The sequence below is a fragment of the Carassius carassius genome, chromosome 15 (genome assembly GCF_963082965.1).
Source record: "Carassius carassius chromosome 15, fCarCar2.1, whole genome shotgun sequence".
In the NCBI taxonomy this organism is placed as follows: domain Eukaryota; kingdom Metazoa; phylum Chordata; class Actinopteri; order Cypriniformes; family Cyprinidae; genus Carassius; species Carassius carassius.
This window is the reverse complement of record NC_081769.1, coordinates 27,584,286-27,603,870: the sequence shown is the minus strand read 5'-3', so window position 1 is coordinate 27,603,870 and position 19,585 is coordinate 27,584,286. Positions and strand designations below refer to the sequence as shown.

Genomic DNA, 19,585 nt, shown 5'->3' with positions numbered 1-19,585 from the left:
GTACAGGTTTGGAACAACACGAGGGAGAGTAAATAATGACAACATTTTCATTTTCGGGTGAACTATCCCTTTAAAGTCACAATCTGTTTTTAATCTGGGATACAAAATAATGTTTACAAATTTTCACATCCCTTCTCCAGACCAAGGTTAAGAAGATTTGTGACATGAAATTATGAAAATTATTCAAGAGTTTTAACACAGCAAGTCTCATATTAAGCAAATAAAATAAAATTTTCTTATCTGTATATTCTGCTTTGCTTTCAGAGTTCTCAGCAGTTCACCTAAATGTCATAGTTAACAGAAGAAAGAGTCATTGGTTATATTCCATCAGTCAAACAACCCCTTTTATAAAACGATACACTGATTCCAACACACTTATCCTGTAAGTGATAAATATAAATACAATTATAGTCATAAATATAAGGTAAAAATGTTTTACATTTATAATATATTATATATGTAAATTTCATTCTTATCCATAGATAGATAGATCCTCCACCTGTGGGTCATAGACAGGTGTGATGCCACCTCAGTCAAGGTGAGCCTCTAGGGGTCATGTTTACCTGCACAAATTTGTCTGCTTCGATAGGGGTGATGGTGTTTGAGGAATCATGGGGGAGAAATCAAGAATTCAGTCTCTTGCGTATTTCCTGGCCTCGGTTAATGTAGACCCTCATGTACAGTACATTCCACGGTGCAAGTCAGACGTGAGAGCCTGGCTCAACACCCCCAATTACATACCCTCACGCTGCAATCACATCCTCCCTGTGTGCACTTAAGCATATCACAGAAATTCAAACCCAGTGACCCAGAGGAGAAACAAAAATGGAATTCTTAAAATATATTGTTATCCTGACAGTACACTAATGTTAATTTGTTTTTGTTTGTTTGTTTGTTCAGTAAAAAATTATATCTGTGGTGATTATTTGATCAAGTACTGACTATAAATGAACCATTTAAGGGTAAAGATTTTTTATGTTTGTGAAAGAAGTCCCTTATGCTCAACAACACTAAAGGCAAGTTATTTATTTTTTATTGGCTCAAGTTAAAAAATATAGATGTGAATCATTACCCTATTTTTTTTTTAATTGGATAAATGAAATATTTTTTTTTTCAGTGCAGGCTGCTTTTATTTGGTCAAAAATACAGATAAACAGTATTATTGTGAAATATTATTACAGTTAAAAAGAGCTGTTTTCCATTTTAATATATTTTAAAATATAAGTCATTCATGTGATGCAAAGCTGAATTTTTTGCAGTCACTATTCAATTCAATTCAATTCCAGTTTATTTTTATTTGTATAGTGCTTTTTACAATACAAATCGTTACAAAGCAACTTTACAAAAAATTATGTTTCTACAATATTTAGTAATAGCTTATAAGTGGTGACTGTCAGTTTGTGCACGTATGACAGGATTTGTAGAAAAATGTATACAAGTCGTAGTCAGCCAGATGATGAACATTATTAATATTATTAATAATTAATAATTATTATATGATGCAGACACACTTGTAGCAATATTTGTTAGTTCTGTTGTTGATTCAGGGTTAGCATCATCTGGGGTCCTCTGAGGGTCAGCATCATCTCTTCTCGGGTGTTCTGGATCCAGACTGGAGCTTGTGTAAATCCTAGTTACATCCCGTGGCAAACATAGAAACAAAAAGAGACATCATTAGCATAGCTGCTGTTCCAACAAAGTAAAATTAATTAGTTTAACCCAAGCTAAAGAATAAGAATGCACATTTGATCAGATACAACTATTCTCACAATTTAAGATACATTATTCAAATGCTAGCACCATGCACCTAGAAGTGCATTACAATAGTCTAGTCTAGAGGTCATGAATGCATGAACTAGCTTTTCTGCATCAGAAAGAGACAACATGTTTCGTAGCTTGGCAATGTTTCTATGATGGAAGAATGCAGTTTTTGTAACATGGGAAACATGATTTTCAAAAGACAAGTTGCTGTCTAATATAACACCCAGATTTTTGACTGTAGAAGAAGTAACAGTACATCCGTCCAGTTGCAGATTGTAATCTACAAGATTCTGTGTAGTGTTTTTTGGTCCAATAATTAATATCTCTGTCTTATCCGAATTTAATTAGAGAAAATTATTGGTCATCCAATCTTTTACATTTTTAACACACTCTGTTAGTTTAGATAATTTAGAGGTTTCATCTGGTCTTGTTGAGATATATAGGTGAGTATCATCAGCATAACAGTGGAAGCTAATTCCGTATTTTCTAATAATATTACCAAGGGGCAACATGTATATTGAAAATAGAAGGGGACCTAGGACGGATCCTTGTGGCACTCCATATTTTACTGATGATAAATTAGATGACTCCCCATTTAAGTAAACAAAATGGTAGCGATCGGACAGGTAGGATCTAAACCATCTTAGAGCCTGCCCTTGAATACCTGTCATGATCTATGGTGTCGAACGCAGCACTAAGATCAAGTAAAACTAGAAATGAGATGCAGCCTTGATCTGACGCAAGAAACAGGTCATTTGTAATTTTAACAAGTGCAATTTCTGTGCTACGGTGGGGCCTGAAACCTGACATTCTGTATGAAGAAATTCTTCATACAGATCATTTTTGTGCAGGAAGGTGCTCAATTGAGCAGACACAACTTTTTCTAAAATTTTAGACATAAATGGAAGATTTGAAATAGGCCTATAATTTGCCAGTTCACTAGGATCTAGTTTTGGTTTCTTAATAAGAGGCTTAATAACCGCCAGCTTGAATGGTTTTGGGAAGTGACCTAAAGATAACGACGAGTTAATAATATTGAGAAGCGGTTCTTCGGCTACAGGTAACAACTCTTTCAGTAATTTAGTGGGTACAGGATCTAATAAACATGTTGTTGGTTTAGATACAGTGATAAGTTTATTTAGCTCTTCCTGTCCTATATTTGTAAGTCTAAGTCATTACTATTTAACGTTGATGGAATATTTGAATCAGGTGGCGTCTGGTAATTTGCTAATTTAGCCACTGTGCTAAATAAAAACCTTGGATTGTTTTGGTTATTTTCAATGAGTTTGTGGATATGCTCTGCCCTAGCAGTTTTTAGAGCCTGCCTATAGCTGGACATACTGTATTTCCATGCAATTCTAAAAACTTCCAAGTTAGTTTTTCTCCATTTGCGTTCAAGACTACGAGTTACTTTCTTGAGAGAGTGAGTATTACCATGGCACAGTACCTTTTTCAATATGATGGAGCAACAGCTTCTAATGTATTAGAGAAAATAGTGCCCATGTTGTCAGTCATTTCGTCTAATTCATGTGTATTTTTGGGTACAGATAGCAGTTGAGATAGATCAGGCAGGTTATTTGCGAATCTGTCTTTGGTGACTGGAACAATAGTTCTGCCCAGACGGTAACGCTGAGACATATAGTTAATATCAGTGATACGCAGCATGCACGATACAAGGAAATGGTCTGTAATATCATCACATTGAGGTACGATATCTATAGCAGTAAGATCGATTCCTTGCGATATAATTAAATCTAGTGTATGATTAAAACGATGAGTGGGCCTGGTGACATTTTGCTTGACTCCAAAAGAGTTTATTAGGTCATTAAACGCAAGTCCTAATGCATCATTTGTATTATCAACGTGAATATTAAAATCTCCCATGATTAGCGCCTTATCAACTGTAACCAGAAGGTCTGAGAGGAAATCTGCAAATTCTTTTAGGAATTTTGTATACGGCCCTGGTGGTCTATACACAGTAGCCAGAGCAAGAGATACATTAGATTTCTTTTGCATGTCTGACAGTGTAACATTAAGCAGAAGTATTTAGAATGAGTTAAACCTGTATCCCGTTTTCTGGGTAACATTGAGAATATCACTATATATTGTTGCAACACCTCCGCCACGACCAGTCTGACGGGGCTCATGCTTATAACAGTAGTTTGGTGGAGTCGACTCATTTAGACCATTTAAACTACTTTAGACTACTTAAACATTACTCATTTTCTAATTTTGGTTCTCAGTTTATGAATTATTATTAGTACATAATTGTTGTATTTATTACAAATGTTTAAACATTTTTGCTGCTTAATATTTTTTTTCTTGTTGAAATGGGGATGCATTTAACGGGGATTAATTTTTAATTAATAAAAAACATTTGTAACACTATAAATATATTTTCTGTCAATTTTGGTCAATTTTATTGCATCTTTCCTGAACCCCTACCACAAAAAAGCTGTATTGTATGTTATGCATACATTATAAATAATTTATATTTCATTTAATTTCAATAACATTATTTAATTAGTATAGTTTAAAGAAATGTTTAAATCAAGAATAATAAGACAATTCACTGTAAATTAATATGCAAGATATATGTATACACACACACACACACACACACACACACACACACAGATTAAATAAAAAAATATGCATATATGAATTTATAAATGTATTTATTTATATATGAATTTGATAAAATATAAATTATAAATTATTTTATTTTTTATTTTATAGGTAGACTTTTTTTGTGGTCCAAAATTTAGTATAATAATGAATCTATAAAAACAGTAATGAAGAGAAACACCCCAAATTTTCCGGTATGAAACCTCTACTGTTGAAACTGATCCGACTCGTTTATGCCCATTGGAATGGAAAGAGAAACAAGCAGAGGATGGTGTCATAGTAACCACATTTGCCACTTGGCACCCACGAGTCATTAAAATGTGGCGGGATGAACCCGTTAGAGGTTCCCTTCATTGAGGATAATTATGTCGGCCTATCGTTAAGCCATTTTTTTCCCCGCTTAATTGCCCCACAGATGTTTTAGGGACTTTCTACTCGATTAATAAAAGTCAGCGACACATTTTTTTTCACATTGTGTTTGTCAATGTTTGTCAACTTCGCCTCAGAATGGGCTAAAAGGGAAGTTTGTGGCATTCCTCTGAAACTCTAGTACTAATAAAAAGCGGTTTGACCGACAGGTTGAAAACAGATTTTTGTTTTCAGCAAAATTAGAATGCAAGGCTTATGTAAGCTGTAGGGTCACGGCAGCTCACGAGGAAACAGACGTGATGAAGGATGAGATTCGGTGACAGGCCGGTCACTGACTCTCGATTTCCACTTTTTCAAAGCATGGCGTGCGTTCTAGACTCATCTGGGTTTTCTCAAGATGAAGAAAGTCATAATCAAAGTGGGTTTATTGCATCCCAGCCACTCCACTGAAGTGAGAAAAGGTCGACACAGTAGTGGAATGTCCAGTGGGAGGAAGTGAGATAATAATATAAGCTGCTGGAATGAGTAGACCCTTCCTCGTGGTCAAAACAGAACAGCCCACACTGAAGTAGTAAAGATTTATTTATTTTTTGTCATGTATTTATGGAAATGCATGAAAAGTTTAAGAGTCATTGACCATTGCTATCACTGGTAGAGGCTCCTCTTAGCTTTTGCACTTTTGCACTCAATAGGTCAAGGTTTGGATGGTTAGCACTTGCTGATAGATTTTTTGACTACAACATCTGGTTGCAAAATATGAATTAGCCTTTTATAACATCACAACATAACCTAATTAATATTCATGAGCCCATGCTTTACTGTATAATATTAACACCAAAAAAGAGCTTTAAAATTAACTTGAAATTAAAATTAATTCAAAATTTAAATAACACATTTAATAAAATTTCAATAACCAATCAATTGCTGAAGGATAAAATTAACAGAACAGATAACCCAAAGATTGCAGATGTAGAAGCATTTTTTCACCAATTGATCTTCTGCAGTGAATGGATGCCATCAGAATGAGTACCCAAACAGCTGATAAAACATCACAATAATCCACAAGTAATCCATATAACTTCACTCCATCTATTATTGTCTTGTGAAGTGACAAAAGCTGCAAGTTAGAAATAAATCCAGCATTTTAACTTTAAACCATCACTTTTGGCATACATTTTGGTTTTCACACAACATTAACTGATGGACTGGAGTCATGTGGGTTATTGTGATATTGTTTCCATCAGCTCTTTGGACTCTCATTCTGACGGCACCCATTCACTGCAGATCATCTATGGTTGATCAATTGATGTAATGCTAAATTTCTCCAAAACTGTTGTGCTTGAAAAAAGAAAAGAAAAAAAAAAAAGAAATTGTATAGCCTTGTGGAAAGTTATTTTTATGTGACCTATTCCTTTAAAACCTGCCTTAAACTTCTTGTTGAACATGTTGTGTTACTATGAAATGTCGTTTACTATAGTCAAATGGATTGCAAACAGCAGGTCAAGTTGCCTTAAACAAACATTATGTCGCATAGAAAAATGGTCCAGTCATAAAAATCTTTCATGTAGTCCGAGAGGGTGACAATCACAAGCCAGCTTAACCAGACCCAGCTGAAAATGTACAGAATCTAACAAACTCCTGACACCTCAGTTTGTGAGTAAACATTCGGGAGCCACAATAAAGCGGAGTTCCAGAGAAATGAATGAAACACAGCAATCTTAGACAGCTCATCTGTTTCTCTGAAGGGTTTGTTTGTGTAGGCCGGAGAAGATAAAGGGGTGACGGAGCTGAGATGGAGCTTTTAACTCGAATAGATCATCACAAGGACCATGAAACAAAACAAATTACATAAAATAAGCACAACAATGTCATTTATTTTCTGTTCTATAGGTTGATTCAGATACCACACAAAACCAAAGAGTGTTGATAATCGATGTAAGCACATGTAAACCATGTGAACAAACAAAAGCTAAAAGCTAACTATGAAGAATTGTTGATTGCTATTCAGTTCCTCTTTTTCATTTTTTGGTGCGTTGGTGAATGAGCAGCATATTTGTTTTGCTGCCATAAGAACCTAATAAAACTGTCCCAAAGCTCTGCGCTGCATCGTGAGAGCGTGTGTGGTTATTGTTTTTGTTGGTTATTAGTTTTATTGGCTGTTTGTGAGCACCTCATTTAAAATGCTCAGCTCATTTGAAAACAAAAGGGAAATGTTGGGAATTAGAGTCAATTTAGATATTTTTAAGCACTTAAATTGAAAACATCTAGCACTGGCAGAGCACTCATACTAGGATAAATAACATTAAAGCACTCATAGTTTAAGACAAAAACACAAAATCTGCATATGGGAAATGTTTCTAAGTCATTTAATTAGGAAATAGTGGTATCGATTTAAGAAAATATATATATACAAATTATATATAACATTTGTGATTCTCCTCCAATTTTATGGGATGTTTTACTTTAAAATACAATTTATAAAATATAATTTATATCTGTAAAGCAATGCTGAATTTCCAGCATCCTCACTCCATCATTACTCCAGTCTTCAGTGTCACATGATCCTTCAGAAATGATTCGAATATCCTGATTTATTATCAGTGCTGGAAACACTTTTTTTCCAGGATTCTTTGATGAACAAAAAGTAAAAAAAAGAACAGCATTTATTAAAAACAGAAATCTTTTTTCAAAAACATTAAAAGATTTTACAGGTCCTGAACTTTTGAACAGTAGTTTCAAAACATTTTTAGAGACATTTCCATACTTAAGGGGGGATTTTTCTTTTTCTTACTAAAAGAAGAAACCATCTGACTGACTGAATTTCTTTCACAAAACAAAGAATTCAAGGCTCCTTGATATTAAAAAGTGCTTAAAATAGGGGTATAAGATTACAAAACAACCAAATAAAAAAGAATAGTTATTTCCCTTTATGTGAGCTTATCTTGTAAATGGATGTGGGTTTCGGCCTGGAACAGTTGAAGGCTACGTGAACAGTTATGTGGCTTTTCACTTCATCAATCCTCTACAGGGGAAAGCTGAGGAATGGATGGAAGCTTATCTGATGAACAATGATCCATTTCATTTCTGCTTGCTCTAAAGATTGCCTGAATTGGAAAGGAGACAGAAAACCCAGAAATTGGAATTGTGCAAGAAAACAAAATAATCATTTTAGAATGTTTGGCATCCGCCTCAGGATTTAATAAAGCAAAAATTAGGTCTATCCTAATAGAAATACAAGTATCTACCAATTTATGACATCACATGCTAAATCTCTGCCCGAATCCCTCTAAGATCTCTTCGTATTTTCATTTAATGTTGAACTGGACGGCTCTCTTTGAGGTGAGTTTAAGTCTAAGACAGATTCATTAGTCAGATGTCTACCTGACCTGGTTTAAACTCTTAAGGGAGTTTAGATAGCAGGCCCAGTGCTCCATCTTTCTCTGCAAATGTCCAGTAGGCACATTACATTACACCCCTACATCTTTCGACTTCACAAGCACTCAGAGAAACAAGCATTACACTAATCCCTGTCACCAATTTATCTGCAACACATATTTGTAATGCTGCAATAAATTCAATCGCGCATGTAGGCTGCGCTTTAGAGAGGAGCAAGATAAAAAGAAGAGGAGACAACTGATAAAACAAGGGTTTTTATTGGAAAAAAAAAACATTTAAAAACAATAATGTTATAAAAAAGAAAATGTGAAAAAATTTTAACTATTTATGTTTCATTCTTTATTTCTTGGGGTGGCTTTGGCATCCTTTCCGTTCTTTTTGGTGACACCACTGAAGTATTTCTCTCTGAAAGAGTTGTGACCCTGGTAGGGGGTGAAACGAGGGTCAGCAAGGTGCGACAGTCTGTCTGAATCCTGCAAGAAAGCATAGTAAACAGTTTAAATAAAAAACATCCGAAGTGCAGGATTCAAGCAAATCTTTAGTGGTGGAGCGTTAAATTCTATTAGCATTTTTCTCTTGAGAAGTTAGGAACAACAGTCAGCTTCAAAGGCAAACGGGTTTGGTTTGTTTTTTATTGGCAATAGCCTATATTCAAGTGGAGCTGGTTATTTTCTTATTTTACAATTTCTGGAAGAAACTAAGTCATATGCATTACTGGTCGAAAGTTTAGAAAAATGCATATATATTTAGGAAATCTTTAATGTCCACCAAGACAGTGAAAACAGTAGTATTTTTGAAATTTATCCCCGAGATGGCAAAACTGAATTTTCAGTAGACATTACTCCAGTATTCAATGTAACATGATCCTTCAGAAATCACTGTAATATGCTGATTTTATATAGGAAAGATGCATTAAATTGATAAGTAACATTAAAGACATTTGTAATTATATATATATATATATATATATATATTTTTTTTTTTTTTTCAGTGCTGTTCATTGAATATGTTATGTTTATCAACAAACATTTCACAAAAATATTAAACATGAAAAAAGCAAAAACTGATAATAACTGAGTATCAAATTTAGCATATGAGAATGATTTCAGGATCATGTGGCACTGAAGACTGGAGTAATGGCTAATAAACATTCAGCTTTGCTATCAAATGAATAGTTCAGATTTTAAAATGAATTCAAATATGGTTGTTCTAAATTGGGATCATTTTCCACAATATTCTATTTTTGATTAAATAAATGCTGCATTGGTGAGCATAAAATACTTCTTTCACAAACATTAACCAAACTTCTGTCAGCTAGTGAACGTTTGAAATGACATGTAATGCAAAACAAGTAGTGGACAGTGTGCTTTTACATTTGTATGAGTTTAAATGTACTTATTCAAATGTTTCAACAAAACCGCACAAAAAACAAAGGCGCACTAAAGCACAGCACACTTTTATGTCTTCCCTTCACAGGCTCACAGTCAAGTGCCTAATGACAGACAGCAGAGTGTTAAGTTCCTCAGATTTTCCTGCTCGGAGCTTAAGCAGGACCTGCTGGAGGAGGGCAGGAGGGAAACATACTGCGCCACAGGCTAACGAGGTGGCAGGAAGACTGTGAGCTGAAAGTGATGACTCCAGCTCTGGGCCTGCAAACCATCAACGGCACCTTCTACAACACACTCCCTTCTGCCAGTCAGCAAGGACTCAGCTCAGGTCACACGCGCCAGGCTCTAGTTTACAATGCAAACTACGCAACACAGACCACACAAGCCTCAGGAGCAGACCCTATAGTGACAATTAGAATTACAGGATGAACAAATCAAGAAGAAAGCACTGGGAATCTAATGAAAACTGTCATAAAATGAATTTTTATTTTACTATAAAAATATTTTTTTCTTTTGCATTATTTTCATGACAATCACACACACTTATCCTCAACGCTCTAAATTTTCAGCAGCCTATACTGTATACTATATGAAAAATAATCTTGTGACTAATGCGAATACATAAAGTACCAAAATCTGTGGTAAGATTTTTTTAATAGAAATTATTGTGAAAATGTGTCAGCATGGACCAATAATAAAATAAATCTTTTGTAACAATATACGCTACAGAAAAGTTTGGGGTCTGTTGTTGTTTTCCTTTTTTTATTTTTTATTAACGAATTCTTTTATTCATCAAGGATGCGCTAAATTGATACAAAGTGATAGTAAAGACTTCTATTGTTACAAAAGATTACTATTTTAAATAAATGCTGTTCTTGTTAACTTTTTATTCATCAAAAATCCTGACAAAAGTGTCACAGGTTCCCAAAAAATGTTAAGCAGCTCATTGATTATAAATTAACATATTAAAATGATTTCTGAAGGATCATGTGACACTGAAGACTGGAGTAATGATACTGAAAATTCAGCCTTGCATCACAGGAATAAATTATATTTTAAAGTATATTAAGACGTTATTTTAAATTGAAATTATATTTCACAATATTACTGTTTTTTTCTGTATTTATCAAATAAATGTAGCCTTGCAGTAGAAACTTCTTTAAAAACAATAAAAATCCTACTGATCCCAAGCTTTTGAGCATCAGTGTATGTCTTTATTTATATTTATATATAGTTAATTTGCAAAAGCAGATAACTCCGTTTTTAACAATTTTCAAAAATCATGTTTTTTTCCACTGTGCATTCCAATTAATCTCAATCAAACTGTAGTTGGGAAATTTTGATTCGGTAAAAAAAAATTTTATATACAGTGTACAACATTAACTTCAGTGCCTTACAAAAATAAAAACAATTGTCAGAAAAAATTCAGTGCAAAACGTCTTGTTTTTAATGATAAATATAATTCAGAAGTTTTGGTTTGTGACTCAGACATTTCTTTGTAAGATTTACCCAAGAAGAAAACCAGATCTTTGGTGTAGGAACTTAAGCAGGGGACATGAGGACACACAGAATCTATGTGCCAAAAGGCTAAATGTAAAGAGAAACAACAGAGCGAGAGATGGAAACAGAGAGAAAGAGAATGAGACAAGGCAGACACATGGCCTCATCTTGACTCAGAGTTGTTTGACAGCTATGGACTAATGCTACATCTGCTAAGCTCCTAAAAGTCCTGCGTTCTGTTCTAAAAATAAGCTACACTGGGAAATATTTATCCCATAAAGACATGTTCCTTCTGTTCTCAAACAAAAGCAACAGAACTCTAAACCTAATATTATAATTCATGTGAAAAGCATTATAGAATAGTCTACCAGAGCCGATCAAGGACATGAGGATAAACATCCATAAACAATGAGCAACGGACACTATTCAGATGTTTTTTAGCTACCGCTGGACACGAGGAAATGTTTTGCAGAGATCTCTACAGTCTTATTGACGGATCCAATGCCAAGATCACATCAGAGCTACTTGAGCTTTGGGAAATGAGCCAGTTTTTTCACAGAAGAGATTTTAACTATTTAACAGTTATTTTTTTGTCTTTGGGGATTGAAACAAGTTCTGGAGGAAGACAATGACATGACATCTACAGATAACATATACGTTTCAGGTTTGGAGCAGAAGTCGGTGGAGACACATGCCAGTCTGGGTAAATATTCGTGCGTGGGTTTCAGGAAAGCTTTTATGGGAACAATTTGGGGTTTTGAAGTGAAGTGGTTGTCAAATCCAAAGATGGATTGTTTTCCATACAATGTGTGATTAAGTCATTAAAGCGGCGTAAAAACAGAGAGTCAATCACAGCCAGATGGCAGGATTATTTTCAGATTGGCGCCATAAAAGACATAGCAGTATAAAACATGTTCAGGACAGTTCACATACTGTATATCAAGCTCATCTTTAGACCTAGGGGCCTCCACCCAAAAAAGCCTCGCATACCTCAGGCTCCTTGGTCTTCTCCATGGTGATGAGTCTTCGTGACGTGTGGCTGGACAGAGTTTGTTCGCAGTTGCTGATGAGAGTCAAACAGGGGTGAAGAGGCACCATCTCCTCACAGTACCTGCAGACCATAGTAGATTCAGATCAGCCAGCTGCATGCTTACCAAATGAAACACCTTGATAGTGGTAGGGGATGTCACAACTATCAGCTGTTGTTGCTGAAATTGTGCCACTGCTTACTTGTGTGTGTGTGTGTCACATGCACTGCATAGCATTGGAAAAGGGGTGATATATTAAACTGGCATTTTTCTTGGATTTCCGGCCAATTAATCCCCAGGAAACAAGAAGGTCACCAAAACAACAACAGAAGCACTGCATGAATGTAGTCAAAAGATAAAGAACATTCAACGTCTTCCTGTAGCCCTGTAAGAGTCTCGTGTCTCGGACCTAAAGTATGCATTACAATGATGATTCAAAATAATTCCTGGTTCAATTCACAAATTATAAAAATCAATCAACAATTACCCTCACACACTTGTAGGTTATCAATTGTTGCCTCAAAAAGAAAAATGGTCAAAACTAAAAAGAATATATCCCGCAAACTATCAGCACTTGCAAATGTATCAAAATAGAGAATTACTCCCTCACAACATTTCGGTCAATGACATTTATCAGGTATATAAAAACAATTCTGACAATCCAATTTAAAAACAGCAGATGACCAGTTTATATTTTGTTATATTTTTAAGTGCGGATAGTGTGTGGATTTATGATAAAAAGAAAAAAACCCAGTTCAGCAAAGGAGTCAGTTATGGCTCACTGACTAAAGGCCCTAATATATTTTAGGCAAAATCTAAGAACATCTTTGATGTAAAACAAAATCAGGCCAAAACAAAGTTTGTTTCAGGAGTTCAAAACACATTTGATTTGCCATTGGTCTGTGGTGATTACATAATCAGTATGTGCGATTCAATAATAACAAGCAAGTCTGATCCAAACTGCTTAATCACAAGCAAATTCAAAGCAGTCGCTGCGACCCCATTTTTTCTACTCTTTTTATTTGTGTTTATAGTTGGTATAGTGTAGTATAGTATAGTATAGTATGGATCTGCACTTCGAATTACCAACTAGAAACAGTACGCCATCTGGGTACCTTCAGGATACTCATTTCAACATACTAAGCTTTAGGACAAGCTCATTCTAATATCAAATACTATTTAGAATGGATTTTATGCAGATTGGGACACAGCAAGCGTCCGGATTCTTCTGGCTGACGCATGAAAAAAAATAATCGGCTCATAAAAGTCCTTGTCTTCGAATTGGACTACACAGCTTTCCCCGCGTTTGTTGTTGCACTGACTTGTTCATACATCATGCTCTAAAGACCGATTTAACGAAATAACTTATGAAAACACATATTTCACCAATGTTTTGCATTTGTGACCATTTTAAAATCGCAATTTGAAGCCCTGCCACAACCATAAGAGCCCATCTAACCAGAACCACTAAAAACATGCAAACTATTTGATGTTCCCAGAGGCAGTGAAGACATTTAGTAGGGACATTAACTCACCAGGGAGTTGAGCTGGTGGGTTGTTAACATTCACATGCTGACAGACGTGTTCGCACGCATCGACTCCCTTGATTTTTCAGACGATTACGTAAATATGGCTAGCGCCTGAAATCAATGAAAAAAATGGGTTTCAGGGCTGCTAGCTCTAGCTGAACCTCATCCACACAAAGCCAGTGATCCACAAACCATTGCGCACACGCAGTTAGATGCATTTTAAACAAATCATAAATTATGTGCCCACGAAGGCATACGAAGCATACATATTCTCCATCGCACTGTTTACACGGAGCTACTCCTGTCACCTTGGAGAAATGTCTAACAAATGTCAGCTTTCCAGGAAAGGGCCCTCTGGAGAATCCTATCCACGGAAATCACATGACAGAATCACATTTCTGAATATAGGGCAATGAGTCAGAACAGACTAGTGCATTATGGGGTACTAATGACTGACTAAAATCCCATGTGGCTCACACTCATCTCTGCCTTCACTTCTTGACGTCTGTGTCCCGTAAGAGAGATTATTCTTCTATTTCCAACAATACGCAGTGGTAACAAAACAATTAACATAAAGGTCAAAGATGTGTCAACTGAATCAAAAGACTCAGCATCTTTCAGCGTCATGTTGACGTCTAGATCACCGTGGACATTATTAAAATATGAGGTATCTGTCATACCTCATTTGGTTTTGTTTTCAACAACTGGCCCGTTGCGTCACCAGAAATTTTGATGTTTACTATGGAAGGAGTGTTTAATTTGGACTGGGGTCCGACTGTGAACTTTCTCTTCAAGACAAAGTGGATGAATTGGATACTGAGGTCTGTTTCCACTTCTAACTGTTAGAAGGGTAATCAACGTCGAAGCCCCAGATTCCAGCAGCTGTCATATGCTACTTTGACAACAAAGTTTATAAACACAAGTGTTGCTATACTAACAGACTCTAAAGATGCGGTCATAAAGCTCCTGACGCCAGCGCCTCCTTGTGGTGATGTCACTGACAGCTATACTGGTTTCTTAGTTAAAGGGGTCATATGATATCTGTGGCGTCATATAACATTATTTGGTGTTAATGCAATGTGTTTATGCAGTTGAAGGTTTAAAAAACACATTATTTTCCATATACTGTACATTATTGTTGCTCCTCTATGCCCAGCCTTTCTGAAACGTGTACATTTTTACAAAGCTCATCGTTCTGAAAAGCAAGGTGTGCTCCATTACAAACAAGGCATTTGTTGCATCTAGTGGGGACATAATTAGGGATTATAATGATTCATACGGTCTTTTTACGTGTTGCGTATTGCGCTGTGTAAACATAAAACCATGTCTGCATTTGTGATCGGAGAAATTACAAACAACAAGCGCTACTCTACACTACTCAAAACTCGTGCTTAAAACGTCAGTGGCAAATTCTTTAAATATGAAAACGTACTTACAGGCTGTGAGTCAAAAGCACCAGACTGTCCTTGAAAAAGTTGGAACTGCCACACTTTATAGAAACAACTAGGGCTGCACGAAGTGTCATTTAAGTATCGATATCGCAATGTACGAATCCACGATAGTCACATCGCAGGATGTGCGATGTAGGCTGTCGTAGTTGATCCGTTATTCATTAACTGTACGGGCCAGCTGCTTCCCGGCCCTTGACGAATGTGATTCGCGGATTAATTGCAAAGCTTAACCATCCTAGAGTGAAAGTTTATCATTTACATGTGTTTTTAAGTCCTGTTAGTTTAACAGGGCAGAGAGAGAGAGAGAGAGAGAGTGCAAGAGAGAGAGTGCGCGTGAGAGAGGGCGCTAGAGAGAGAGAGAGAGAGAGAGAGAGAGAGAGAGAGAGAGAGAGAGAGAGAGAGAGAGAGAGAGAGCGCTATCTTGCTCTCTCTCCCTCGCGCATATTAATCAATTGACACGATGGTGTCGATGTTTAAATTATTTAAAATGAGAATGTAAGTGTTCTAACCCCATTTTTGTTTGTAAGAAAAAATTAGATTAGATTTCATATCACAATATATATATCGCAGACAAAATAAAATATCGCAATGTAATTTTTCCCAATATCGTGCAGCCCTAGAAACAACCCGGGATCAGGAAACAGTCCTCCGTAAAATGCACTGCACACATCTGAATATTTGGGTTGAACTGTTCCGGAACAGTGTTGTAAATACAACTTAACCACTGAATTCTAGTTGTGTCCTCTTTTGGAAAACCAAAAAAAGTAATTTCGCTTTCACAACGAAACACAGCGTCTCTACAAATCAAATCAAAGAATCAAAGTTACGCCTTCTTTCTTTGCGTGACCATTTGGGCGCTATGCAAATCTTCCCACACGAGGCGTTTTAGGAGGGCGTGTACGAGTCATATTTTGATAAAGAATATCTCTTTGGGTTTGAGACTTTAGTCTTTGCAAGTTCAGGGATCTTATCTATTCACAAACAGCTTGTAACACTCCAAAGAGAAAGGAAAACTTGATATTGCATCATATGCCCCTTTAAATTCTTCCTGTCTGCAGACCCCAACACATTCACTAGATACACTTCTGACCCGTCGACCGGATATACTGGAGTTCAGTTTTGTGCAGTTTGATACACAGTACCATTCAAAGTTTGGGGTCAGGAAGTTTTTCTATGTTTTTGCAAGAAGTCTCTTATGCTTACCAAGGCTGCAATTATTGGATCAAAAAGAAATAATACAGTACTATTGTAAAATAATATAAAAATGTATAATATTATACTAATTTATTATAAATCTCTTGCATTTTTAAATAGCTTTTCTACAATACAGGTCTTTCACTTCCATTATCATACTAGTGTTTTGTTAATATTGTGCAAGACCCACTTTGAATTAGAGCTGGATATTGTACAACATTAATCTGTAGGATATTATATGAATGAACACAAAAATAAAAATATTTAGAAAAATAACCGATGTATCTGCACAGCCCTAGTTAGAATGCACTTCATTCATGAATTAAATCAAGACAACGCAAGCTAAATTATTGTTGGCATCAGCAATCTTGTGGGAGAGAATCCCGTAACTGCATGATGGAAAATCTGTCTATAAGGGAGACGGAGATGAGGTAAAGGTGTAGATCAAGCGGTGGGCCCCTACTTTAAATAACAGCTCTTCCCGGGCCCTGTAATCAGTGGATAGCATGATCTGTGGACACTGCTGTTTGTGGTCAGTGGGGAATACCCCATGGCTTCACACCTGCTCCTCTTCTGGGCTGACCGCAGGTCAACAAGCCTGAGCAGGTTTAACATCCACCACCTCAACGGGGGCTTGAGCTACTGATGTGCTCTGGGTTCCTATCCACAACCATGGGAAGGTACAAGACAGCCCCCTAGTGACTGATTCAGTACACATATGCTGGAGGAATCTGCTGCATCTGATAAAGTTAGTGAATGTTATGAAGCTGTCTGATAAGATGTACTTACTCTGGTCTGTAGATTGGAAGCCAATAGACGAGACGCCCACCTAAAACCAAATGGTGGGCTGCAAAATTCAAGAGGTCGGCAAAGATATCACTCAGGTGATATGCCATTGAAACGGGGACGTGACTTTCTCCAGAGCTGCATTGAGATATGAAACACAAGAAAATATAAATCAACTCAGAATCTCAAAAGGGATAGTTCACCAAATAAAAAAAACTGAAAAAAGAGGAAAGTCTATCATCATTTACCTGTCCTCAAGTTGTTCCAATGAAGGAAAAAAAAAAGTGAAGAAATTGGGAACATTTTTGAACGTGTCTCATTTGCCAATCACACACTGACCAAAGTCTTATGAACAAATCAATTTAAAATTTAGCTTTTGAAGCATTGCAATTGCAAGTAAAGGATGACTAATACATCATACACAACATTACCTTTTGTGATCCATTGGGAAAAGAAAGCTATAAGTGTTTTAAAACAATTTTTTGGTTAAATGGTTTCATTAAGCACAACAACTGATTTTTCTATACATGGATCAAGTGAACAAACTTTGATACAGTCTTCAAGCCATTATTATTTAATATTATTTTCTCAGGCCTGAATAAACATAAGTAACTAGTATATAAATATATAAAGATTTTTCAGTACGGATAATAAAAATAATATCTGGGTCACACTTTATTTTAAGGTCCAATTCTCACCATTAACAAACCATTAACTATGACTTTTTCCTCAAACTCCTAAATTGCTGCTTATTAATAGTTAGTGAGGTAGTTGTTCAGTTTAAATATTGGGTAGGGTTAGGAATATAGAGTATGGTCATGCAGAATATGTGCTTAAGCATTAATAAACAGCCAATATGTAATAACAGGCATGCTAATAAGCAACTAGTTAATAGTGAGAATTGGTCTCTATACTAAAGTGTTACGAAAATTTCTTGAGCACCAAATCAGAATGATTTCTGAAGGATCATGTGACACTGAAGATTGAAGTAATGGCAGCAGAAAATTCAGCTTTACCATCACAGGAATAAACAGAAATATATATAAAAGTCTTTTTAATTTGAGCTATTATTTCTCATTAATACTCTTTTATTGTATAATTGATAAAAAAATGCAGGAGAGACTTGATTTTAAAAAGCCTTTAAATGCTAGTGTAACTGTATAGCCTTGTACCATTTGTTGTGTTAGAAGTGAGGTAAAGGATTACTAGATGACTGACTCATATCTAAAGAGCATTTCAAGTGGATCCATTAAAAATGCAGGTGGATAAAAGTGATGGGCTTACAAGTCCTCAGGAGGTTTGATGATATCTTTATGAGATCCCGTTCTCCTTGTGGACTCACGAATACCATATGGAGCTACACAAAGGGAACGGAAAAACACTTGAAGCTTCAAAACAACAGTTAATAGTAACAAATAAAAAAATCATGTGGCTTTAAAGGTGAAGCCTGTAATTTATGAGCCACTTAAATAATTAAATGAGGTTTACAGACAGTATTCCTATGCAACTGAAAATCCAAAATCCAGATCCAGCTTGTTTTCAGCTGGTCCAATCAGGTGTGCTATAGTATTTTAACATAGAAATAAATTGTACACCCTTCACCTTTGAAGACCTTAAGTTTCTAGGAACATACGGTCTGTAACAATGGCATCAAACTGTGCAGTTTTTCTCCAAAGGGGCTTGGAAGCATCAGACACCATGACGTCCACATACAGACGCTCAGTCCCATACTGCCGCAGGTTTGCTCGGATGTTCTCATCCGGTCCTCTCCATTTCTGATTCTTCCTGCTGGCTTTTCCTGCAACATTTTTTAATGCTCACATGTGTGCACTGTGTGGAAAACTGGAGAAAATGTTTAAAGGCTTTGAAAAAAAGCATACCTATTCCATGAATAGTGTTATAATCTATGTCTGTTCCACATACATAAGCCCCAAAGTGTGAACACGCTACCAGAAGACTACCTGAAAAACAAAATGACTAAGAAAATTATCATTACAGAATTAAAGATAATAATACAAGTAATCTCTGCAATATATCTGACTGTACAGTAGATCTTTATATCTGCTTGACACTTTAAAAGTATGGCCTATAAGGATTTCCAGGCAACCAGAGAGTGTTCAACTAAATAAGCACATCTGGCCTGCAGATCTCAGCACATGTGGTGACAACATACGTATGATAAAGCCCTGGCAACATCATGGCACGCTACAAACTCACAATAAGCCACGCTTTGGGAAAGAGACTGAGAGAGAAATGCAGCCCCATGCTGTTTAAAAAAAAGCCAGCAATCCTTCATTTGACTGATGACACTCGAAAGTGTCTTTTCAAAGTCAAAAGAAAGAGGACAAGTGGGCCAACTGAGACTGAAAAGTGAGAATTTCTGTGAGCCATCACACATAAAAAAAAATGATATAGAGATCTGCTCCTGGTTCCTGTTAGACACAAATCAGAGACAGAAGACGATGGCCCATATCTTCAATCACCCAGACAAGCTGTCAGATGTGATTTCACTCAGAATGAGAAACAAACACAAACACCTGCTTGAGTTTGGCCCA

General features: G+C 36.1%; 1 protein-coding gene across 1 annotated transcript in view; it reads right to left on the bottom strand.

The window, feature by feature from the left end:
- Positions 1-8,392: 8,392 nt before the first annotated feature.
- trmt11 (tRNA methyltransferase 11 homolog) overlaps positions 8,393-19,585 on the bottom strand; it is an 18,897-nt gene continuing 7,704 nt past the window's right edge. The window contains exons 8-13 of the mRNA XM_059568292.1: positions 18,911-18,991; positions 18,664-18,828; positions 18,315-18,387; positions 17,034-17,168; positions 12,033-12,153; positions 8,393-8,627 (exon numbers count right to left, since the gene is read on the bottom strand). Of these exons, the coding sequence (XP_059424275.1) occupies positions 8,487-8,627; positions 12,033-12,153; positions 17,034-17,168; positions 18,315-18,387; positions 18,664-18,828; positions 18,911-18,991 (716 nt within the window). The 3' untranslated portion in view covers positions 8,393-8,486. The remainder of the gene's footprint in view (positions 8,628-12,032; positions 12,154-17,033; positions 17,169-18,314; positions 18,388-18,663; positions 18,829-18,910; positions 18,992-19,585) is intronic.